General features: G+C 50.5%; 1 protein-coding gene across 15 annotated transcripts in view; it reads left to right on the top strand.

Annotated features, from left to right (window-relative positions):
• The window catches only part of EP400 (E1A binding protein p400), a 102694-nt gene that overhangs the window by 27572 nt on the left and 50953 nt on the right, over positions 1-24169 (top strand). For 11 of the 15 annotated variants that reach the window (XM_077875172.1, XM_077875171.1, XM_077875182.1 and 8 more), the window contains 18 exons: positions 390-497; positions 1021-1406; positions 3401-3688; positions 4423-4608; positions 6270-6410; positions 6859-6955; positions 7694-7743; positions 8133-8190; positions 9006-9095; positions 11413-11520; positions 13166-13356; positions 13620-13797; positions 17572-17708; positions 18621-18790; positions 19072-19246; positions 19335-19471; positions 21733-21919; positions 23858-24024. In XM_077875172.1, coding sequence (XP_077731298.1) covers positions 390-497; positions 1021-1406; positions 3401-3688; positions 4423-4608; positions 6270-6410; positions 6859-6955; positions 7694-7743; positions 8133-8190; positions 9006-9095; positions 11413-11520; positions 13166-13356; positions 13620-13797; positions 17572-17708; positions 18621-18790; positions 19072-19246; positions 19335-19471; positions 21733-21919; positions 23858-24024 — 2854 coding nt within the window. The remainder of the gene's footprint in view (positions 1-389; positions 498-1020; positions 1407-3400; positions 3689-4422; positions 4609-6269; positions 6411-6858; positions 6956-7693; positions 7744-8132; positions 8191-9005; positions 9096-11412; positions 11521-13165; positions 13357-13619; positions 13798-17571; positions 17709-18620; positions 18791-19071; positions 19247-19334; positions 19472-21732; positions 21920-23857; positions 24025-24169) is intronic. The other 4 variants (XM_077875185.1, XM_077875186.1, XM_077875179.1 and 1 more) reach the window with 1 other exon arrangement.

Genomic DNA, 24169 nt, shown 5'->3' with positions numbered 1-24169 from the left:
CATGTTATTAACTGTGACACTGTCCCTCTGCTCAACTGTTTATGATCTTCGCCCGTTCTGTGTGTCTGGTTGCTGGCATTTCTCACATGAACTTAGAAGAGCTTCCCACATGGCAGCCCCGCCAGTGTCTTGCCCACATGCATGCTGCAGACACCATGGTCTCCTGGGGTGTCACGCACCCTTTTGTATGAGGCTGCTTCTTACACTGGCAAAATGTTAATGGCAAGAAATTATATTTATCAACCTTAGTTTTTCTGGCTTTTGGATTTTGGTTGATATATGGAAAGGCTCCCTGTTCAAAGATTATAACACTGACACATGTTTTTTTTCTACTACTTCTATGGTTTTGTTTTTATATCAAACTGCACCTTTTCTGAAAACTATTCTAGAGCAGTCTAAGCGGCCTCGGCTTGAAGTGGGCCACCAGGGGGCAGTTTTCCAGCACCCAGGGGCGAACACAGGGGTTCCTCTTCAGCAGCTAATGCCGACAGCTCAAGGTAAGGCCCAGCGCCAACAGTGGCTCTTCTGGCTCAGAAAGAGCACATGCAGTGAGAGATCTTGCAGCCCAGCATCTGGCTAAGACTCGTACAATCTTGGCAGCGCAGTTAAAATGGTTTCTAGGGCTGGGACATGGCTCTGAGCCCCAGTCCAAGTGGTAAGAGGGCCTCTGCCAGCATGCTCTCATCCCTGAGGGAGCCACGCCACTCCGTGTCCTCAGGCTCTTTACTTAGCACGCCTGTGTCTTCCTTGGTTGTTGCTGCCATAGGGGCACTGGTTGCCATATCTATTCTGCTTGACACTAAGTTGCAGAGGTCAAGCTCCTTTCTTTCCTTTTTGGTGTGCTAGCTTATAACATAAGAGTTAATGTAATAGAAGTTTCCACCAGCGAAACTTCCCATTGGAGTGTGTGATGGCTCTGAGTGACAGGCCTGTGATGAACACCAGGACGTGAAATCTTCCACGTGGTAAGATGCTCTCGACTCCAGAGTCAGCACCACTGGAGCCATTCCTTTCTTGCAGGAGGAATGCCTCCTGCCCCTCAGGCCACTCAACTCGCCGGACAGAAGCAAAGCCAGCAGCAGTATGACCCATCCACGGGGCCTCCGGTGCAGAACGCTGCCAGCCTACACACACCCCCACCGCAGCTCCCTGGCAGGCTGCCGCCGACTGGCCTCCCTGCCGCGCCCCTCCCACCAGCGCTGCACTTCTCTCAGCAGCCACAGGTGGTGGAACCTCATGCACAGCTCCAAGTCCCAGCGAAGACGCAGCAGCCAAATGCCCCTGTCCCTGTTCCCCCACCCAGCCAGCTGCCCGCTCCACCACCACAGCCTGTGCCACAGGCCCTGCATGCCCCGATGCCTGGGAAAGCTCAGATGCAGGCCGCTCCACTCTCGACCCAGCCACAGGTACTTAGTGGGTGCCTATCCTGTTCCTTAGAAATGGAAGAAAAGCCGAGGTGTGAGATGTGCACTGTAGGGCATTTGCAGGGTGTGCGCACCTCACCTAGTGGCTTCTTGTCCTGCTTGGAATCAGTGGGTCACTCAACATTACTTTATCCAGATCTGTAGCCACAATTATGTTATGGAAACACTAGAGAACCAGTACAGGTTTAGTTACTGCTTGCGGTTCAGTCATGGAGAGAGCGGTATGGTCATCGTCCTGGCTGATAGGTCCAATGATGCGGTGGGGCAGGTGGCGGGCACCCTCCCACCAGTGTGCAAGGGGCTGTGGCAGTGCAGGGCTTCTCTAGGCTGCGTGTGCCCACACCCAGACAACAACTGGGCCTCCCACGGATGCCTTCCCCGTCTGGGTGCTCTGCACTCTGAAGGCATGAGGCCTTCCTTACCTGGGTTTCTACCTTGGTACCCTTCCTCCCCTACTGATGGCTGTCACTCAGAACCTTCTTTTTGAAAAGTGTACAGTGCACTGCTTGCCGTTCTTAAGGAGCAGTTAGTCCCTGAAAGTGAGTGTGAACCTCCAGGAGCCCTGAACCCCCAGGAGCCCTGAGGGACAGCAGGTGGTGGTCTCAGAGAATCGTCTGAGCATGTATGATTGAGTTGCCTGGGAAGCCTTCCCCTCCCTTTTGCTGTTTCCCTCATGAACAAGGAGGTTTCCTTAAGGGGGCTTTCAGTTCAAGTGCTTTATGGTTATTTGAGCTTGATAGCGAGGTTTGATCTGTATGCTGTCGGAGTAACAGCAGTCATAGCTGCTTTGTGCTCACCACCTGCTGGACATGAGGCACTGTCGGGAGCCTTTACTGGCACTATTTTTTTTTCTCTGCCCGGCAACCCTAGGCTACAGAATCTTTTATCCCCATTTTACCATAAGACCTGAGAGGCTTAAGTAACTTGTCAGGGTCACTCTGCCAGTGGCTAGAGGAGTTGTGATCTGCACCCCATGGATTCTGGAGCCTTTTGTACAGATCTGCATTGCAGCTTTCTGCATAGCCTAGGGAGGAGAACACTGCCCCCAGGGCACCCGAACCTCTCTGGGCCTCTGCTTTTGTGAGTCTCTGTTTCAAGTATTTTGTCTCATTGAGCTACCAGCTGACTTCAGGCAGCTCTGGGGTTTTGCTTGGATTCCTTTACCTGCCATTGTTTTTGAAAGGATCAGCTCCTTACTAAACCCATGGAAACCTGGCCCTCCTAAATTGGGTAGGGCTGGCAGACTTTTCCTGTGAAGGGCCACAAAGAGGGAAGGTGAAAACACCTAAGGCCTGTGGGCCACACGGTTTCCACCATAGTCAGTGAGCTCTGCTGTTGATGGCAAGTAACCTCGGAGCACAGAGAGGAGGGCTGTGCCTGGGTGCCCCTAGAGGTTTCTCTACAAGAGCATGCAGCTGGCCGCAATCTCAGGAGACTAGGTGAGATGGAAAGACAAATTGCACACCGGCCTGGTACAGAGTGCGCTTGAGTTGGATTTCTCCCTGTATGCCAGGTCATAAGTGTGCTGTGCTCTGCAGCCATCCACCCTCGGCCCTCTTAACGTTGTGGCAGCACCTGGCCTGCTTGCTGCTCCCCCCAGAATGCCATCCTCAGACAGGGAGGGGCAGAGAAGATACAAGAGGAGCATTGGGTTATTTTTCAGTGAGGAAGGAGCTTATATAAATCCAAATTCTAAAAAGTAATGTACATAGAAATGGTTATAAAAAAACAAAAGCTCCTAGGAAATAAGATAGTGTGTGAAAGCTGAGTTTGTGCTACAGTCTTAGTGTAGCTTTGTAGAGCAAAAGGATGCACCTGGGGGCCTGGCTTGGCTGCTGTGTGAGTGGGCTGGGGTATGTGTGACTCGTTTGCACTGCTTGGGGGGGAGGGTTTGCGAGGAACGTGGGCTCTGGTGTGTGGCTGCACTAGGGGGCTGAGGTCTCCTGTTCACTGCTGGCCTGTTTTCTGCCTGCCAGACAGCATCAACAAGACCATCGGTGGACCTTGCCCAGCCCTGTCAGCGGCCCCCGCCAGCCACCTCTTCTACCTCGTCCATAGCTCCTGCCAGTGGCTCGGGCCTGTCACCAGCACGGGTCTCCGCAGGGAATAGACCCTCCTCGGCAGCCAACAAGTCACTGTCTCCAGTCACCTCCCGGTCCCCGGGAGCAGCTGTGTCAGCACCCCCGAAACCACAGAGCCCAGCTCAGAATGCTGCCCCGCCCCAAGACAGCTCTCAGGATAAGCTGGTAGAACAGATAGCACTGGTAAGTGCACTTAGAACATCAAGAAGGCTGTAAAACGTGTTCTAGTTTGTGAATCGCATTTGATTTCAATCTTTAAGGATTCAGTAGTTTAAAACCGAGCACTCGGTAGTGAGGACAGTCAAATGTGGTTTCTGATCAGTTAGAAAACAAGATTAGAACCAGGAAGCGTGACCTGTCCTGGTGGAAGTAGGCTGGTGGGGGAAAGGTCCTTTGTGTACTGACCTCACAGGCTGAGCTCATCATGGGCCTCAGAGGAGGGCCATGGCCCAGCACCCAGTTAGCACTTGCTGTTTGCAGGGAGTGGTTTCTAAGCAGTTGTTTTCTGAAAGCTCATTGGGGGAATTAAACATACCAGAATTGGTAGGATGTCACAACCCCAGCATTTCCTGTTGGCCGGTGTTAAGTCACTGAAAACATGTGGCTAGTCTTAGGTGATCTGTCCCTACCCTTCCCAGTGGTTTTGGAGCAAGAGCCAGACATGTGTTGTTGCCCTTGTAGGTACTCGGTGTGAACATTAGCCAGTGTATTCTGTCTGTGTTTCTGACACAGGAGGACAGAACTATTGCTTCACCTGCTTCTGGGGAGGATTGCATGCCTGCTGACCTCTCCAGGGCTACTTTTGACCTCTGTGTCCAGTCCTGTCTTTGTTACTGAGGCTTCTGGAATTCGGGGCCTGAATTAGTGGAACACACTAATTAGGTACTGGACACATCCCACCCCCACGCTCCTTGCAGGAAAACCAGATTCATCAGCGAATAGCAGATTTAAGGAAAGAAGGCCTGTGGTCCCTCAGGCGGTTGCCCAAACTACAGGAGGCTCCTCGCCCCAAATCACACTGGGACTATCTGCTGGAGGAGATGCAGTGGATGGCCACAGACTTTGCCCAGGAGAGGAGGTGGAAGATGGCTGCAGCCAGGAAGGTAGGTGAGGCACAGATGTCGGTGCTTCCTGGCGTGCATGTGGTGGGCAGGAGCTTCCTGACACCTCTGTACTGGGGAGTCTCCAGACCAACTCTGAGGGGTTTAGCTCCAAAATATGAAGAATGTTTTGCCACTGTTCAGGAAGTAAGTGTGCTGTGTGATTTACTTATGGGGGCTGTCGTCAGACCCCCAGTGTGGATCACTGGGGACAGATACGTCTGCTCTTGTTGCAGCTCCAGCAGGGGATTTAGGTTTCTCTCCTTGCCAGTATCTCCTGGTGCTTGGAATACCTGTGGCCCCCAGACCCAAGCTGGTGCCTGGAGGTGTTTTGAGGTGGGAGTTGAGGAGGCTCAGGGTTGGGAGGGGGCAGAGGCTGGTCGGCTGATGGGCAGCTTGGGGCTTCATCCTGGGTTTTCAGGCTGCCCACAGCTCTGCACTGCCACAGCTCTGGTCATCTGGTCCAGCATTCCCCGCCACCCCATTTGTGGCTGAGGATTGGTTTTCTTCTCACTGGTCCCAAAGCAGACACCTAGTCTTGGGGAGTCTCTAGCAGTTGGCAGTGCCAGTACTAGGAATGTGGAAAGGGACAGATTTCCAGAAACCTTAGGCCTCAGAGTATGAAGCAGCTGTCCTTATGTACATGTAAATGGCTCTGGGCCCTGCTTCTCTGACGTCACTGCACCACCGTCTGTTCCTTGGGACAGAACTGCTGTCTTTTTATTTCCCATGCTCTCAGTCCTGGGGTGTCGTCCTGTGTGCCCTGCTGTCTACCTCCCTCCCCCAAACTTGGCTTTCCCCATGTAGGCTTGGTAGAGAAAATACAAGAGCTTTAGAAGCAGTGGGGTCTTGAGTGTAAAGGGTCTTAAATCAGATTCATGGAATCTCGAAAAACCTGATTGCTCCTTTGGCACACATTTTTTCATAAAGAAGGATGGTCCAAGTAGGCAAGGCAGGGCAGCAAGCTGCTGAACCGTGGGCTGTGGCCACATACTGCCCCCTCCTGGGAGAAACTGCAGACTCTGAGCTGGAGGCTTTGTGCCAGTGACGTGATTGGACCAAGATAAGACCCCTAGGAGTCTAGGAGCAGGGGGCCGTCCACAAGGTCCAGGTGGCCCCCAGCGGGCTTCTCCTCTCACCTTGGAGGCACCCGGCTGGGCATGCTCAGGCACATAATGCATCTGTTTCCAAGTTCCTCTTCAGCACCTTTTTGAGGACTGCTGGTGGGATATAAGAGCATAGATCCTGGAAAGCAGTTGGAGATTTAAAGCAAAAGTTTTGAAATATATGAGTCATCCCACCCTGACATTTTTCATGCTTAACAGTTAAATGCATCTCGCTGCATTCCTGCAGTGCAAGTGATGTGTATTGAAAGTGTTACTCTGTTTGATGAAAACATGTTTATCATATATCAAATAAGGAAAGAAGATTATAACACAATATGGCTTGCTTTTTGGAGAAAAAGAAGTGTATTTAGTAAGATAACACTTTGTAGAAAGTCAAGCAGGGTGTTAGTGGTGGTTTTGCCAGCATGGGCATGTTTCCTGTATCATCAGAGCAGACAGAGGCGTGTCTCCCTGCCAGGCTGTGTACTTGCAGCTCAGGAGCGCTGTGCACCTGCCTGCTGCAGTGTGACATCAAGTCCTCCACCTTTTATTTACTAGCTCATCAGGACTGTGGTGCGTCATCACGAGGAAAAGAAGCTTCGTGAAGAGAGGGGAAGAAAAGAGGAGCAGAACCGACTGAGACGAATCGCTGCTTCAACCGCCAGAGAAATAGAGTGTTTTTGGTCAAATATTGAACAGGTAAATCCTGAAATTTAAACACGGTCCTGAAAGCATAGACTGTGTCTTCTGAACGTGCCTGAACTGACGTGGAGACACAGGCAAGTAGCGCCCGAGGCATCACTGGGAAAGGTGTGAGCATGCAACATTCTGCCCACGCTTGTGTTTGTGCCTGGGAGCCCATGCACACGTGGCTGAGTGCTTCTTGCTGTTGGGAAAGGGCCTTCTAGTGTTTCCTTCAGTGCCGGTCATGGAAGGTGGCTTGTGTCCTGTTCTAGAACACATTTACCTCTGCCTCCCTGCCTTGGGACTTGGGCAGCATGTAGTTGCAAAACACCTGACCAAGTACCAAACTGAGTTTGGTCAAGTGACTTGAAATGACGTTGAGACAACTGCGCTTTCAGGCTTGTGTGCAAGTTTTAACGTCCTATGCAGAGCTTCCGTAACTTCCATCCTTAACAACCTCCAGATTTCACTCTTTGCTCAGGTTGTGGAGATAAAATTACAAGTGGAATTGGAAGAAAAAAGGAAGAAGGCCTTAACTTTACAGAAGGTTCCCCGGAGAGGTAGGATATGTTTTAAAAGCCTTCACTTCCTGACAGCACTTTGTTCGGACTCCCTTCTTGCCCACAGTTGGCTGCTGTGGTGGTGCCTGGAGCACTTGCTTACAAGTCTGAGCTCATGCTCTGCCTGATGTTATACTTCTCTCTGTGTAGCTGCCTATTTCAGCTCGCTCAGGTTTGCTGGCACAAGTCAGCACCCCTAGGCTCATTGGTCAGCTTTGGGACACTCTCAGGATTGAAGTTCTGAGCCTGTCCCCTGTGGTCAGTGCTGGACACTGTGGTGAACTCCCCTCGTGGGGCATCTCTGTGTTCGGTGCATGGCCTCCACAGTGCTCTGAAGCAACTGCCTCATTATTGGACACTATGATGCATGCCAGGCCCTGGCGGAAGCAGCTGTCACTGGGTGGGGACAGGGGCCATGATGGCTCTCAGTCTGTTGATGAGGAAATCAAGGCAAGGCAGTGGACTCTGCTCAGAGTCCTACAAACGTAAGATTATAGAGATAGAAAATATGCATTGTCATTTAGCTCCCTGGTTCCCCTCCAAATCAGAGATGTCTAGAGAGCTGCCAGCATACTTTGTAGATACAGAGGTGTGGGCTGGTGCTGCATGGCCACCCTGGTCCCCAGAAGGAAGGAGGCAGAGCTCACTCTTGCTGTCTTCCTCCTGTGTGGAGGTGCCAGCGACATGCAGTCTACACAGGCAGCTTCAGTGAAAGCAAATCATGTTCCCTGTCTCTAGGAAAAGAGTCGAGGCCCAAGGGGCTTGATGCATTGCCAGAAGCTTTCCTGGTAAGTTGAGGGCTGTTGCTGTACCAGGTAAGGGCGTGGAAGTGGTGTGGAGAAGGCACGGTGCCTGATAGAACAGAGTCCCTTTTTCTGTCTGGAGAAACATGTATGTTCTCCGTAGTATTCTCTCTCATCATAGAGTCCATTTATTTTGGGGAAGAAGACTGGTCCTCCTTACTGTAGGCTCCCATGGGGTGTTGATCTGGGGATATGGTAAGACAGTGACTGTGGATTTAGTCCTGTCTGCTGCCCAGTGCCTTTCCTGTATCTGGCAGCAGCAGAGGCTGACCTATTTGTCCTGCGCTCACCATTGTCTTCCCAGGAGCATGTGAAGTAGACATTTCTGCTTTGGTTTCCCATTCTATGTTTGCAAATTTTATTCTGTGTTTCAGGAGTCAGGATTGTCTGGAAGGAAGAGGAAAGCTAGCACATCTCTGACTGATGACGAAGGTCTGTTCCCTGGTACTCTCTTGTCATCTGTAGGATGGGCTCTCTGAAACTGCTGACCAAGTGCTTCTTCAGTGCTGTCAGGGTGCCTGGTAGCCCAGTGACTTGTATCGCTGGGGACCAGGTGCCTTAGGGGTTGGGAGGGAGTCTGTAGAATTGAGCCAGACTCTGGAGCAGGGAGAGTGCAGAACTACCCGTAGACATTTTTTTTTTTTTTTTTTTTGACATTTTGTTTGCATAGAGGAGCCAGCAGGGAAGGGCAGAGGCTGGTGGGAGAGAAGGTGTAGTCTAGCGGCAGGGCCCTAGGCAGTGAGGGTTCGTGCTCAGATGGACAGTAGGCTGTAGCTGGGCCACCTCAGGGTGCCAGTTGGTCCTTGTCCAGAGCCATCTCTGCTGGAAGTGAGGTACAGGGTGCGGGGCCAACCTGGTTTTAAGGTGGTGGTTGCACAGGACAGGAGCCCAGCTGAGGGGATGTCATGCTGAGCAGTGGCTGGGTTCCCTGACTTGGGCGATAACAAAGTCATGATCCCAGACAGCATTCTTGTGGGTTTTTCTGTTGTGGGGTCAGCAGGTGGATGAGAAGTTTGACATCACTCTGAGTTCTGCTAGGGGAGGTCTGTCGTGTAATAAGGTACCAGGCCGTGTTTCACACCCTGCTCACTTAGCCTGGACTTCCAAATTTAACCTGAAAAATGAAAATGCCTAGTTTAGGTCTCTCGTAGCTGTGCAAGACAGTGTTGGTGCCTGATAGTGTTTCATGAGCAGTTGAGAAGATGTAGTAAGGTCTGTGTCTCTGATACTGGTGCTGACCATTTCAGTGGAGGACGAGGAGGAGACCATAGAAGAGGAAGAAGCAAACGAGGGGGCTGTGGACCACCAGGCAGAGCTGTCCAATTTAGCCAAAGAAGGTAGGCTATGAGTGTCTTGCTGGAGGTGATTTTAGGAAACGTTAAATATGCACAAAAGAATGTGTGAAAAACGTGTGACATCTTAAAAACCGAACAGATACATCAAGAGCCAGTGTCAGGGCCATGCCATGCAGCATGGGACAGAGTGCCCGAGTACCACGTGCTAGCTGCTGAACTGCCCTAGTGGCTCATGGTGTCTGCTTTGAGTGCCCTGCCAGGTGGCATGGCCCGGCGCCCCTCTGGGCTCACTCGGGGGAACTGCGTCTAAACAGCACTGTGCCCTGGCCTTAGCCCTTCTCCCTTAGCTCTCATGTCCCTGAGCTTTGTCTAGTGGTTGTATGTTGCTGCAGTTCTATTAGCCCTCACTACCGAACCAAGTTTGGGACGTGAGCATGCCACAGGCTCCCTCTTGTGCCACTGTTGCGTGTTCAGGTTTTCCCCTATCTCGCCCTCAGTGCACTGCAGGAGTGCCCCAGTGGCCAGTGGCCTAGGACACACACGTGTGCCAGAGTGGAAGAGTTGGGGAGGGGGGCATGGCACTGAGCGAGGCTGCCCAGGCTGGTGCTGCAGAGCTCATTCCAAGCCCCATGCATCAGGGCAGTGCTGCCGACCTGGTTGGGGAGAGACGGTGTCTCACTGTGTCTGTGGTGGCACTTCTCTAAGAACTGACAAGGTGTGGCATCTCTTCAGGGCTTCCTTTTCCATTGTGGTTTTGAGCCTGCTTTTCCACATTGGCTTGCTGGTGCGTTTTCTGTATCCCACAGGTGGCTGCTTTGTTGGTTATGTGTGTCACGGTGTCCTTCCCCTGCTTGTGTTGGGTCTTTCTGTCCTTCTGGGACCTTCTGATGAATGGGCATTCTTCATTTTAGTGTATGTTGGATTTATCTGTCTTGTTTTAAAACACCCATTTTTTATTTCAGGTTCATGAGGATGTCTTCCTGTTTGTCCACAAATTTTTTATTTTACTCACATATCAAGGTCTCTGTTCAATCAAGAATAGTTTTTGTCTGTAGTGTGAAATGAGATGCAGTTTCTTTTTTTTTTTCTCCCTGAATGGATTCCAGTCATCTTGGCACCATTTGAAAGGCTGGTCTTTGGCCCTGGCGGGCCCAGCCAGCTCAAACAGCAGGCGAATTTCCAGAGCGCAGGCTCTTGGTGGACCTCTGTTGTGCTTGGGGCCGCCTGCTTGTCCTTGGGCTCTGTGCTCATTCCTGAGAGCTGGCTGGGGGCAACCTTTCACCTACTTCTTCTCAGGACGGCCTTAGCTGCTTCGGGATCTACTCATCCACTTTCAGGCATGTCCGTGGGGACTTGGGGGTCTGGATGCAGTGGAGTCCGAGGATGATTGTCAACATCCTGTGTCTTGATGAAGCTGAGCTTTTCCAGTCTGTGATCATTCAGCCTATCCTCCATCTGCAGGAGCTTCCAGGGACACTTAATGATTGCGTATTTTTTGTAAGATTGGTTTTTAGGTGCCTTGTCTGTTTCTCAGTTGTAGTTGTAGTAAGTGGTATGTTTGCCGAGGTCAGGAATGCAGCTGCCTGGCGGAGTTCACGTGCACCAAGTGGGCACAGCCTCTTCACCTCAAGAGAGGGCCCACTCTTCCTGTCTAGTCCTGGTCCTCTCACTGCCGTCCTCATGGGGGCAGCTGAAGTTAGACGTACTGGCACCGGGTGCTGGCCTGTGCATGGTTTGGAAGGGAGTACCTGCTCCTGCAGTGGCAGTGTGTGGCGGCCTGTTGTGGCTGCTCGCTCTGGTGCTCTGGTGCTCCTCATGGCCTCCTTGGTGCTCTGTTTGCATTCTTGCTGCCACGGCTTCCAAGGACAATGGGGGCCTCCAACAGGTCAGAGTCTGAGCTGGCGCCTCTGCCACCTTCTGCAGGTGAGGGAGTCACTGGAACAGCCTGGCTGGGGGCCCAGTAGGGCAAGCTCTTTCTGCAGGAGGGATCCTAGCTTTTTTATGTGCTTCTTACAGCACCTTTCTGTTTTATATTTGTTTGACTGTTATTTGATGTTTCCTATTTGTCATATCACCAAATTATTTCCTATCATCAGTGTTTATTAGATTATGGGTTTTACTGTTCGTTTATGAGATCGTTTTAGACATTTAAAAATTCTTTTATGAACAAAAATTGAGTTTATGTCATTCCAAAGATTCTCATATTTATAAAGAAAGTGCCTTAGACCTGGTATCATAATGGGCAATAATTACTTTTTGGAAAAAATTAACTGCAGGAGAGCGGCAGCTGTTTTTTCTTCCCAGCTGACTGCCACTCCTGGTACAAACTAACCCCCTTTCTTCCTGTGACCCTTTCCAGCTGAATTGCCCTTAATCGATTTGATGAAGTTATACGAAGGAGCTTTTCTGCCCAGTTTCCAGTGGCCACAACCTAAACCTGACAGTGAAGAGGCCAGTGAAGAAGAAGGTCTGTGTTGACATCTTTAAAGAGCTCAGCTGTTAGGGTGCCTCGGGTGCTAAGGCAGTGAGGCATCTCCCTTCGGCCCAGGTCACGATCTCATGGTCCTGGGATGGAGTCCCACATCAGGCTCCCTGCTCAGTGGGGAGTCTGTTTCTCCCTCTGCTGCTCCCTCTTTTCTCACCATCTCTCTCTCTCTCTCTCTCTCTCTCATAAAGATTAAAAACAAATAAAAAAAAAACTCAACCTTAAAGCAAAAGCCAAAATATGCAGAGGGAGGGTGTTTACAATAGAATTGAAGTCACCTTCATTTCCTTTTAGTCTGATAGGAAATAAAAGATAGGAACAACTATGTGGGGGCGCCTGAGGGGTCCAGTCAGTTGAGTGTCTGACTTTGATCTCAGCTCAGGTCTTGATCTCAGGGTTGTGAGATCAAGGCACATGTTGGGCTCCATGTTCAGTGTGGAACTTACTTAAAAAAACAAATAAAATTAAAATACAAAGATGCTACATGTTTAACATGCTACATACATGCTACATGTATGTTTAACGTGTAATTTTATATCGATAGTGTTTTGTTAAATTCTATGCTTTTTATTTTTATTTATTAACATGGCACAATGATCAGAGTATTTGACTCTAGTATAAACAATACAGACATTTTTTTCCAGGTTTGTAAAAGTCATTGTTTTATAGTTTTAGATTTTTATCATGTATATTTAGGGTAGGCTGTGTTTGTTTAATGTGCTAGTTTTGAGGAGTTTATTTTACATTTGTTGGATGGTCTAAACAAATACAAAGACCACACCCCAAAAGTCTACTTTTCCTTGTTTTCCATTCCATTTGTTCTGATCATTAGACACAGATCCTGAGCAGAGAGGCTAAGGGCATGCAGGGCTAGAGGATGGGATGGGGGGGCCTCCTTGTGACTGTCCTCTTTCCTGGTGGCAGAGGTGAGGTCACTAAGCCCCTAGATTCCTATATATCTATTGGTAAGACCGGCTTCTGGTCACTGTTAACAGATTCTCCACCTTTACTTGAGGGCTTTCCAGAGCACTCCTACGTTTGATAGTTTCGTAGGAGCTTATACCCATTGGTCTGCTTATGTTAGGCATATAAAGTGGATTAGAAACAAATTTCTTGGGCAGCCCCAGTGGCGCAGCGGTTTGGTGCCGCCTGCAGCCCAGGGTGTGATCCTGGAGACGCTGGATCGAGTCCCACATCAGGCTCTCTGTATGATGCCTGCTTCTCCCTCTGCCTGTGTCTCTGCCTCTCTCTCTCTGTCTCTATGAATAAATAAATACATAAATCTTAAAAAAATAAAAATAAAAAAATAAAAATAAATTTCTTGGGATCCCTGGGTGGCTCAGCAGTTTAGCACCTGCCTTCTGCCCAGGGTGTGGTCCTGGAGACCTGGGATCGAGTCCCACATCAGGCTCCCTGCATGGAGGCTGCTTCTCCCTCTGCCTTTGTCTTTGCCTGCCTCTCTCTCTCTCTCTCTCTCTCTCATGAATAAAAAAATCTTAAAAAAAAAAAAATTCTGCATTTGAAGTATTTGGATTCTGTCAGCTTTTCCTTTTATTTGTTTTGATAAATGATAAGTAGACTCATAAAATTTTGCAGCCACCATAAATCGTTTTTCTCTTGTTCACAGATGTGGAAGACTGCCCAGGTGACCAAGAGAGTCGGAAAGATGTGGTTCTCATAGACTCACTGTTCATCATGGACCAGTTTAAAGCTGCAGAGAGAATGAGTATCGGGAACCCTCACACAAAGGACATTGCAGAGGTGACCGCTGTGGCCGAAGCTTTGCTGCCCAAGGGCAGTGCCCGGGTCAGCCCCACGGTGAGGCACTGAGCTACCCTGGGGGGGGGGGGGGGGCAGTGTCTTTGTGAGGCCATGAAAAGGCTTAATACTTCCCCACAGCTCTGTTCCAGCGGCAGAAGTTGTCAGGAGGAGCCAATACTGGTCTTGTTTGTCCTGTCCTCTCTTTATCTTTTCCTCGGTGCTCTATTAGGCTCGCCGTCTGACAGATTTGACTTCTCATTGCAGAAAAGCTTTTTGTGATTGTTCTGAAAAGTGCTTATTAGGCGTGTGTGTTGCTGCAGGTGAAGTTGACTGCCCCATCTCTGTTGTATGGCGTGCTCAGAGATTACCAGAAGATTGGCCTTGACTGGCTGGCCAAACTCTACCGGAAGAACCTCAATGGCATATTGGCAGATGAAGCTGGGCTTGGTAAAACAGTACAGATCATTGCTTTTTTTGCCCACCTCGCTTGCAATGAAGGTAAGAGCTGGTTTTTTTTTTCAGGAGTATGTAGTTGCTAAGACTGATCTTAGGTGGTACATCTGGCGTGACGGTGGGAAGTGGCCTTCCTTCCTGTTCCTCTGCCTCGTGCTCTGGTGTAAGACTCAAGAGAACAGGGCTCAGAAACTCTTCTTGTTCACTGTTAACACTAGGTCAAGCACCTCACTGTTCCAAGTCTAGTACACTGTGAGGCAGGCCCTCCAGGCTGTGACCAGGCTGTATGAGCAGTGTCCCCTGCCAGCCAAGACCTGTGTGCACAGCAGGTCTTACCATGCGTTGGCCTTAACTATGCTGCCGTGGCTGGCACCCTCTTTCCTTCCAGCCAGGCTCCACTATCTAGCAACACTTCTCTGCTGCTTGGGTTCTGTAGGGAGCACTGTTTGGGCTCCCCTGCAGCAGGCTTCCACTCTGACTGCTTCCTCCCCCCACACTGCCTGAACTTACTCGCCAGTGGTCCAGGCCCCACAGCCTCCGTGTTGGCGTGCTCCAGGATCAGCGCCCACTCACTGCCCTGCCCTCGTCCTACGGCTCAGTTGCCTACCTTGTCTCCTGCTCTGTGTCTTTGAGGGTTGTAGAAGGCCATGCGCTGTGTGTCTCTAACACAGGACAGCGTCTTACCTATAGATGACCCTTGAACAACGTGGTGGTCATGGGCACTGACCTCCCACACAGACAAAAATCCACACATGACTTTTGACTTCCTCAAAACCTAACTATCGATAGTGAACTGTTGACCAGAAGCTGTACTGATCGCATGAACAGGTGACTAACATGTTTTGTGTGTTCTATGTATTATTTAGTGTGTTCTTAAAGTTAGCTAGGGAAAAGAAAACATCACTAAGAATATCACAAGGAGGGGCGCTTGGGTGGTTCAGGAGTTGAGCGTCTGCCTTTGGCTCAGGGTGTGGTCCCAGAATCCCGGAATCGAGTCCCATATCGGGCTTCCTGCATGGAGCCTGCTTCTCCCTCTGCCTACTTTTCTGCCTCTCTTTCTGTGTGTCTATCATGAATAAATAAATAAATCAATCTTAAAAAAAAAAAAGAATATCGCAAGGAAGAGAAAATACAGTACGATGCATATTGAAAAACATCTGTGTGTGCTTACATGTACCTGTATGATTCACACTCATGTTGTTCATGGATTAGGTATAGTGTTTCTTTTGCAAAGGGAATATTCCAGATGCAGACTGACTGGGTTCTGGATAACTGACAGAAGAACAAACGTTCTCTTTCTCTTCCTGGAGTTTCAGAAGCCAGGAAGGGACTCTTTAAATTAGGAAGGTGGCATCCAGCCGTAGGTCACATGGAAACCGCTGATGTTCAGCAGACCTGTGAGATGGGGTTGTGTAGAGGGTGGTGGTTACTTGGGGCAGCTTCTTCCTCCCTCCCCCCTAGCTTGCTGTGCCCTTCCCTCACCATCACTAGTAAATACCTTTCTTTGCCCTCTGTGTGAAAAGCTTCATCAATCTTAGTTTTTTAAAATATTTTATTTTTTTTAAAGATTTTGAAAGAGAGAGAGAGAGATCATGAGTGGAGGAGGGGGCAGGAGGGAGAGGGAGAAGCAGACTTCTGCTTAGCAGGGACCTTGACAGACATGGAGCTTGATCCCAGGACCCTGAGATCATGACCTGAGCCGAAGGCAGACACTTCACTGATTGAGCTACCCAGGTGCCCCTCAGGGTTTTTTTTTTTTTTTTTTTAAGATTTCATTTACTCATGAGCGACACACAGAGAGAGAGAGAAAGAGGCAGAGACACAGGCAGAGGGAGAAGCAGGCTCCATGCAGGGAGCCTGATGTGTGACTCGATCCCGGGTCTCCAGGATCACACCCTGGACTGCAGGCGGTGCTAAACCGCTGCGCCACCAGGGCTGCCCACCCCTCAGTTTTTAAATACAAATGGATCGACACCAAGACTCCTTATTTTCTTGTATTAATTTGGTTTTTTTTGACCCAGGGATATAAAATCTTCATTGTTGTACTTTAAAAATGGTTTTGGGGATCTCTGGGTGGCTCAGTGGTTTAGCGCCTGCCTTCGGCCCAGGACGTGATCCTGGAGTCCCGGGATCGAGTTCCGCGTCAGGCTCCCTGCATGGAGCCTGCTTCTCCCTCTGCCTGTGTCTCTGCCTCTCTCTGTCTCTGTGTCTTTCATGAATAAATAAATAAAATCTTTAAAAAATAAAAAAATAAAAATAAAAAAATAAATGGTTTTGGTAGATAGTTTTTTTTTTTTTTTAGATATAGTTATTTTAAGAATACTACCTTGCTTTTTTATTGTTGAGGTAGAAAAATTATTCATTATTGTATTTATAATAGTAAGAAATGGGAAGTAGCCTACACTTCCAAAAATAGGAGCTTTTCATTCATCAGCTGAACAAATGACTGAATGAGTTTCTCAAACCTTGGCACCTATGGTGCTCTAGACACTGGTCTAGTAGGCATGAGGGTGTAGCTATGAGCATAACGGAGCCACTCCCTCAGGAGGCCCACATTGGGCCCCAGCAGTAAGTCTGGAATGAGGGGCCTTGCAGAAACCCAAATGTGGGATGATGTTCTAAATGCTGGTTTTTATTTAGTTTATTTTTTTAAAAATCTTATTTATTAGAGAGAATGTGTGCACACGCACACAGGGGAGAGGGGCAGAGGGAGAACCAGACTCCCCGCTGAACAGGGAGCCTGACGTGGGGCTTGATCCCAGGACCCTGGGATCATCTCTTGAGCTGAAGGTGGACACTTCACTGGCTGAGCCACCCAGATGCCCCTAAATGCTAGTTTTTAAAAAACCATGGTTTTATTAGTGAAGGAAAGGGCACTTGGGGTTAATTTGCATCTCTTCTCATGGGATGGGCCTTCTTTTTTTTTTTTTTTTTTAAAGATTTTATTTATTTATTCATGAGAGACACAGAGAAAGAGACAGAGACACAGGCAGAGGGAGAAGCAGGCTCCATGCAGGGAGCCCGATGTGGGACTTGATTCCGGGCCTCCAGGACCATGCCCTGGGCTGAAGGCAGGCACTAAACGGCTGAGCCATCCAGGGATCCCATGGGGTGGGCTTTCTAATGAGTTTTTGTCCTCTTGTATTTCTTTATATCCTTGTTCACTTTGCTCTTGGGTGGTTCTTCTGGAAGCAGTGCCTTGCACAGGACCTGTACTATCTGTGGCCATGTGTTCTCATAGTCTTTCCAAGTCTGCTATTGCTATCTCAGTGTGCTATTTTTCATTTATAGCACATAAGTGGAAATTTGTTATGTGTGTATTATTCTAATAACTTAAAACATTTGTTAAAAAAATTTAAAACATTTGTTTTTGGAGGACTGAGGTTGAAACTGTATTTTGGGGTGGCGTGGGTGTATTCTGACTGGAGCCTGGGAACGTGTGCTGTGCTCAAGCCGGAGCCAGCTTGCCTCCCTCGGCAGGTCCTACGGCCCTGTCAGCATGCTTTCTTCACTTTCTGGGCACTATTCCTTGTAGATGAGGACTCTTCCCCAGGCTCACAGTGGGGTTCACTGTGTTTGCAATAAATGTTCACTTTTTTTCAGTCCCCTTTCAGCAGCTCTCTGTTGAGTGCCTCTTGTGTGTCAGGCCTCCAGCCCCTCCAGCATAGGTCACATGGTCAGGAGGATGCCTCTGCATCACACCCGGGACTTCCCACGTGTACCTGCCATGCTTCTCTGGTCAGCACAGCACCAGATGTCTGGACTTGACTGGATGGTTTTCGTTAAAGAGGAAAGTTCTGTCTCTTCTCTCCTTTGTAGGCAACTGGGGTCCTCATCTTGTGGTTGTGAGAGGCTGTAACATCCTCAAGTGGGAGCTTGAGCTGAAGCGTTGGTGCCCTGGGCTCAAAACCCTCTTGTATGTTGGCAGCCACAGAGAACTGAAAGCAAAGAGACAGGTATTTTATTTTAAATGTGAAATAAAAACCCGACAGAAATGGTCTTCATCTGTATAGGAGACAGATTTCAGAACATCGAGTTGTGTTTGTGTAATTGTTGTAAATGCCTTGTTTGTGAGATGCTAGATCTTCAGGTGGTTTCTAGGTTTGGAGCCTCTTGAAAGCACACCCTGCTCCTGCCAGGAGAGGCCCGTGGCCCCTCCCATGCTTGGGCCCTGGCCACCTTCCTTCCAGAGCACCCATCCCCCCACCCGCGGGCCCGGCGGGTGCACATGTATCCACAGGAACGTACGGTGTGCCCTGAGTTCTGAGTGGTGAACTCCTACACTGACTCCCATGGGAACAGGCCTAGGTGACAGGGAGGCCATGGGAACAAAGCTGGACAGGCTTTCTTCTTTCCACCCAGTCTCATCCAGCAGCAGGTTCTGAGTAAAAGTATACTAGAGGCCACAAGTTTTCATTGCAGATAAAACTTTGCCGTATTGTTAGACTATTCTGTTCAGTATTTACTGGAAAAGTACTTGGAGATGTATTTTTCATTTCCCTATTTCTGGTTATTTATTTGTTTTTTGAAAGCTTACAGAGCAGTCACTTGAAGCACACATGCTGCTCCTTCTGTCACCTTCTCAGTACGGTTTCGCTGCTCAGGTTCCATCCCATCAAAGCTGGCTCCCTCATGACACTGTGGTGATATGTTTCCCAGAAGCAGTAGTTAATGCTCAGAGCAGCTTCTTGGTTTGTCTTCTGGAGCACTGTAGACTCCTATTAGACAAAATCCTAATGATACTGGAGGCAGGGAGCTCGCAGGGAGCAAGCTGGCAGGGGCTAAGGGTGTGTAGGGTCCCTGGTGGGGGCAGGCTATGTACTGGGAGGTGAGGCTGCTGTAGGTGAAGTCTATCATGTGTGCTGCAGGAGTGGACGGAGCCCAACAGCTTCAACGTGTGCATTGCACCCTACAAGCAGTTCTTCAGGGGCTACGCGTCCTTCATGCGTGTGCGCTGGCGGTGCCTGGTCATTGATGAGATGCAGCGCGTCCGAGGCATGACTGAGAGGCACTGGGAGGCCGTGTTCACCCTGAGGAGGTCTGACCCGCACCCCCCTCTTGGGGTTTTGGATGTGGCTGGCGGAGGAGTGTGTGTGACCAAACTGCCTCTCAGCAACACAGCTCACTTCCCTTTGTTCTGTGCATGGAGGCCACAGGTCCCCCCCATGTTCAGGCATCTTGGTCCCCTTCCGGGAGGCGTGTGTGTGCTCTCGTCAGTTCTTTAAGCCCATTATCCCTGTCCTTAAACATCTGCAGAGGAAGTGCGCCCACTGCCAGCTTTCCGGGTGCGCCATGTCTGCTGTCGCTTCTCTCTCACAGCCAGCAGCGCCTGCTCCTGATCGATGCTCCCCTGCACAACACCTTCCTGGAGCTGTGGACCATGGTGCACTTCCTCATCCCCGGCATCTCCCGGCCTTACCTACACCTGCCCCTGAAGGCCCCGAACGACGAGAACCAGGACTACTACCACAAAGTGGTCATCCGGCTGCACCGGGTACTGAGGGCTGCTGCTGTGGTGCCATGTGTGCGGTGGGTGTGGTGTCTTGGAAAGTGGACCATGCACACTCATCTTTTTTTTTCAGGTGACACAGCCCTTTATCTTGAGGAGAACTAAGAGAGATGTGGAGAAGCAGCTGACGAAGAAGTACGAGCATGTGCTGAAGTGCCGCCTGTCGAGTCGGCAGAAGGCCTTGTATGAGGACGTAATCCTGCAGCCCGGGTAAGCGGGCTTGGTGCCTGTGGGTGCTGCCCAGCTGGGAGGCACTGGGCCTCTGTGGGGATGGAGTCTGGAGCCTGCGCTGTGCTCTGGGTTTGCGCTTGCCCCAGGCTCCCTGTGTTTCTGCCCAGAATTGGCCTGGTGCCTGTCCTGCTCCCTGGTTCATTGGTGAGGCTCATGGTGTTTCAGGTGAGGCTCACACAGGATGCATGTCCCACCCAAGTGGCTCAGTTGGTTACAGCCTCATAGGCTGTTTGCCTCCTCCCTGGGAGCTGCCCTGAGGCTGCACGTGCTGGTCTTGGCTGGGGCTCCACTAGCCTGCGGAGGCCTTGGCACCATCCCCTCATGAGATGAGAGCAGGCACTGTGCCATCGTGCGCATCATGTCCTCACATTCATAAAGTCAGGATCACATCTGCATGTCGCGAGCCTTCAGGAAACAGTTTTGCCATTCACACCTGCTGTTTTAGTTAGTTTTAGAAAATTTTAGAACAGAACGTAAGCGTGCATTCTTACTCCCTGATACGGTGTCTTAGTCCCTGACAGATGGCATCAGTGATGCTGCAGTGGGCCGATTGTTCCAGGGGAGAAGAGGGGCCTCAGTGTCCTTCCCCAGCAGTGCCCTTCCTCCGCGTTGGGCTAGTGTGCGGTGCGAGCAGGCTGTAGTGCTGGGGCAGGGCGGGCGATTGGGCAGCTCTTTCTTTAGGTGCTGACTTCCTCTGGGTGCTTCATGAAGAGCAGGGTTCATGGAGGGTGCTCCTGCTCCCACAGAAGGAGGCCCATGCTTGTTGGCAGGCTCCCCTGAGTTTCTTCACCAGGAGCAGACCGTGCTCTCAGGAGGTTGGGATTGTGGACATGCCGGGCTTGCCCTGGCAGTGAGAGGGTGCCACTGTCAGTCCTGTCTATGGATGTGGGTGCTGGTGACCATACACCTAGGCTGCCGTGTGGCTTCTGCTTCTGGTGGAAGTGACTCTCTGTGTTCCTATCTGTGGGCCTATTTTTCCCGAACCTGTCAAGTCAGATGGGAAGTGTTGAGCGCTCCTATACCTTTCTGTACGTTAGTTTGTGATAATCGACATCCTTTGTTGCATATTGATGTGATGGTCTGGGGTCATCAGTGGGCTCTGAGCTTCCCTTTGGTCACTGTGTGGTGGCGTGGCTCATGTTCTTGCTCTCTTAAGGTACACTCTCTTCTCGGCAGACCCCAGGCCTCCCTCCTTCCTGGGGCCCTGCAGACCTGCCTGTGTGAGCCTCTTCCCATCCGGGAAGTTGTTACCAGGTCTTGGGTCTCACTTGTGCTTCAGCCTTTTTTCCTGAAATGTGTCCTTGTATAGACAGGTGTGATTTTAAATACCTTCCTCTTTTCTCTCTGTTCTCAGAGCTGGGCTTGCAGACTGTGTGCTTGTCTGCACCCTGTTTACGCTCTGTGCCATGGCTGAGAACTGCCTGTGTGGGGTTCTGCTGGCTTCCAGCACAGCCTGCCTGCCACTGGGCTCCGTGCTGAGCTCCCGGTTGCCCACACTCTCCTGTGGCTGCTTGGCTGTCTCTTGAAGACGCTGCAGACCTCTCAAGAGGGCGTCCCCAGAGCACTTGCTCCCTAGGCTTTCCTGTTCTCAGGCACAGTAGCCCATTGCCTTGCTGCTCATTTGGAAGCCTGGCCATCCTCCCTGCCTCCTCCTGTCCCTCTATTCCATTGCTGCTGCTCCCGGGTGTCTGTGGACCAGGCTGCCCTCCATGCTGTCCTGCATGGCTCCTTCCCTGACCTGTTGGGGACACTGTGCCTTCTCCCTCATCTGAAGACCTTGGAATTCTCTGCTTGGACTGTGTTTCCTCCCCAGTCCTGGCTACGCATGTGAGTGGCCTGTGTGTCTGCCTTTATCATGGCTGCAGGGCTGGTATCTCACCGAAGGGGCTTTTCCTCCCTCAGATCAGGTGTTCTCACCCTGGTGCCCACTCCTGCTTCACAGCCCTCATCGCTGTGGGGTGGAAATCCATTACTGCTGCCATGTGGTCCTCTCCTGGGAGGGGAGGCTTGGAGAGCTACGTGCCCATCTGACCCTCACTCCTGGCTCTCTGGCCTCCTGGCCTGTTTCCGGGGGATAAGAACTGAGTCTAAGAGTCATAATCACCTGAAGGGCAGTTTGGATGTGAATGTCCTGATGGAACTAATTATAAACCAGAACCAGGGGGAATGTGCCAGTTTTGTGTGGCGGCATACACGATACATATACAGATGACAGTACTGGTGTTTCTTTCTGAGAGCAGAACCCAGGAAGCGCTGAAGAGTGGGCACTTTGTGGATGTGCTGAGCATCCTGCTGAGGCTGCAGAGGATCTGCAACCATCCTGGGTTGGTGGAGCCCCGGCTCCCGGAGTCGTCGTACACAGCTGGGCCACTCCAGTACTGCTCTGCCTCCCTCATCCTCAAGGCGCTTGACAGAGACTCTTGGAAGGTATGTGTCCCCCTGAAGTTGGCTCCAGACACATTCAAGGTACCATGGCTCTAGGAGGTTGCTTTCCATACTCTCATCCTGTGTTTTGGAATTGCCTGATGCTGAGCAGCCATGGATGACATTTGTGCCATGCCTTCTCCTGACAGTGTCTGCATCTGCAGTTGTCCTGAGGAAGACAAGGCCTGCTTGAAAATTGCAGGGCAGGGGTTCCTAGCATTATGTGTGCTGTTGGAACATGGGCAACAGCACAGCATGTGGAGTGTTTGAAGGGGAGTTTGGGTCACCACTGCAATGAGCCTTGTGGACATGCACGTGTCTCTCAGGACTGTTATGGTGGTCGCTCTCATGTTTTTGGTGAGGTCCTGCTCGTGGTTGTGTGTGTTTGTGGGGCCTTGCTGTGTGCTATGGCCTAGTGTTCTTGTGCCCCCCCCCCCCGCCCCACCCTCCCCAAACTTCGCACTGGCTAGGGAGCTTTGGGCTGAAACCTCTCAGGACAGGGATAATCCTGCACTTCCACTACTGTGTGTGTTGAATCCATAGGAAGAACCTTACATGTGCTTGGTCTCCAAGAGCTCAGTGTATGTTACATTGTGTTGTTTTCTCTAGTTTGTTCAGCAGGCATTGAGGTGTGCTACGGTTCGGAAGCTTTTCTAGCCACTAGAATAGTAGCGAGTGAGACAACTGTAAATGGCTGCATTCATCACCACTGATTCTGGAATATTTTGTCATTGCCAGGAGAGGACCCACACACATGAGCTATCTCTCCTGTTCCCTTCCCTCTCTGCCCCAGGCAGCTGTGCACCTGACCTGCCTCATGAGTCCACCTGTTCTGGATTTTGCATATAGATAGAGTCACTCAAGCATGGTCTTTGTGTTTTGCTTACTTCCCTGAGCATAATGCTTTCAAAGTTCATCCAGGTTGTGGTATGTGTCCCAGGCTCCTTTTTTTTTTTTCTTAAAGATTTTATTTATTCATGAGAGACAGAGAGGCAGAGACACAGGCAGAGGGAGAAGCAGGCTCCATGCAGGGAGCCTGACGTGGGACTCGATCCCGGGTCTCCAGGATCATGCCCTGGGTTGAAGGTGACGCTAAACCGCTGAGCCACCTGGGCTGCCCGTTTCCTTCCTTTTTAAGGCTTGAGTTATATTCCCTGGTGTGGATGGACCACATTGTATCAAGCTGGTCATCAGTTAATGGACATTTGGGTTGCTTCCACGTTTTGGCTCTTGTGAATGTTACTGTGGACATTGACAGACCAGCTTTGTGTGGATGTAGGTTTCATGTTTCTCATGCACTGGAATTCTAGGCGTGGAATTGCAGGGTCATGTGCTTACTCCACATTTAACTTTTTGAGAGCCAGGCGGTTTTCACATCCCCATGCGTGTACGAGAGTGTGGGAGGAGGGCTTGCCAGCACCTGCTATTGTCCTCTTTGATGCTCAGAGTTGTAGTGGGAATGTGGCTGCACGTTCTCATCAGAGAAGCACAGGTGGGGGGTGCCAAGCATGCAGGCAAATCTGCTCCAGCTGGGGATTTGGGCAGTATGTCCTGCCTGTGGAATGCATGTCCCCAGGGATTTTGCCTGAGTGACATGTCCTGTGCCTGATTCTGCTTCTCCAGCATGCGTGAGTCTCTCCCCTAGAGTACCCTTTGTCAACATGACCTGGCACCCATGCGTCTGGACCCCCATCCATCTCTGTCAAGTCCATTCTCTCTACATATTGCCTTCTCCATTCATACTGCCACTTGGGGTACTCTAAATGATGGAGACACTTGAGGCATGCTGAGGTCTAGCAGCTGCACAAGCCCCAGAATGGCTTCAGGGCATGTCCTGGGGAGTGTGGCTGTGTGGGGCCTGGCTGTCCTGTTGAGGATGTGCTTGGGTCCCAGTCATTTCCCTCCTGACTCCCAGAGCAAAATTTCTGTTTTTCTCCTTAGGAAACGGATCTCTCTATATTTGATCTCATCAGCTTAGAGAATAAAATGACTCGCCACGAAGCAGAATTGCTGTGTAAGAAGAAGGTAACACGGAAACTCATGGAGGAGCTGTTCACTGCACCACCGCCATCAGGCAGGCCAGCAGCCCTTAGACTAAAACCCAACAGGTGCGTGGTGTGGAGCGTTGCATCCTGCTCCCTCAAGTTTCTGGCTGGCTCTTGGTTGGCCCTAACTCAGCCAAGGGATCAGTGACGTTCCCCTTCTTGGAAGGGCCCAGTCCCATAGCGCCTCAGGGAAACCTGGGATGTGTGG

The sequence above is a fragment of the Canis aureus genome, chromosome 27 (genome assembly GCF_053574225.1).
Source record: "Canis aureus isolate CA01 chromosome 27, VMU_Caureus_v.1.0, whole genome shotgun sequence".
NCBI classification, from domain to species: Eukaryota; Metazoa; Chordata; class Mammalia; order Carnivora; family Canidae; genus Canis; species Canis aureus.
This window is presented reverse-complemented; position numbering and strand designations above follow the sequence as displayed.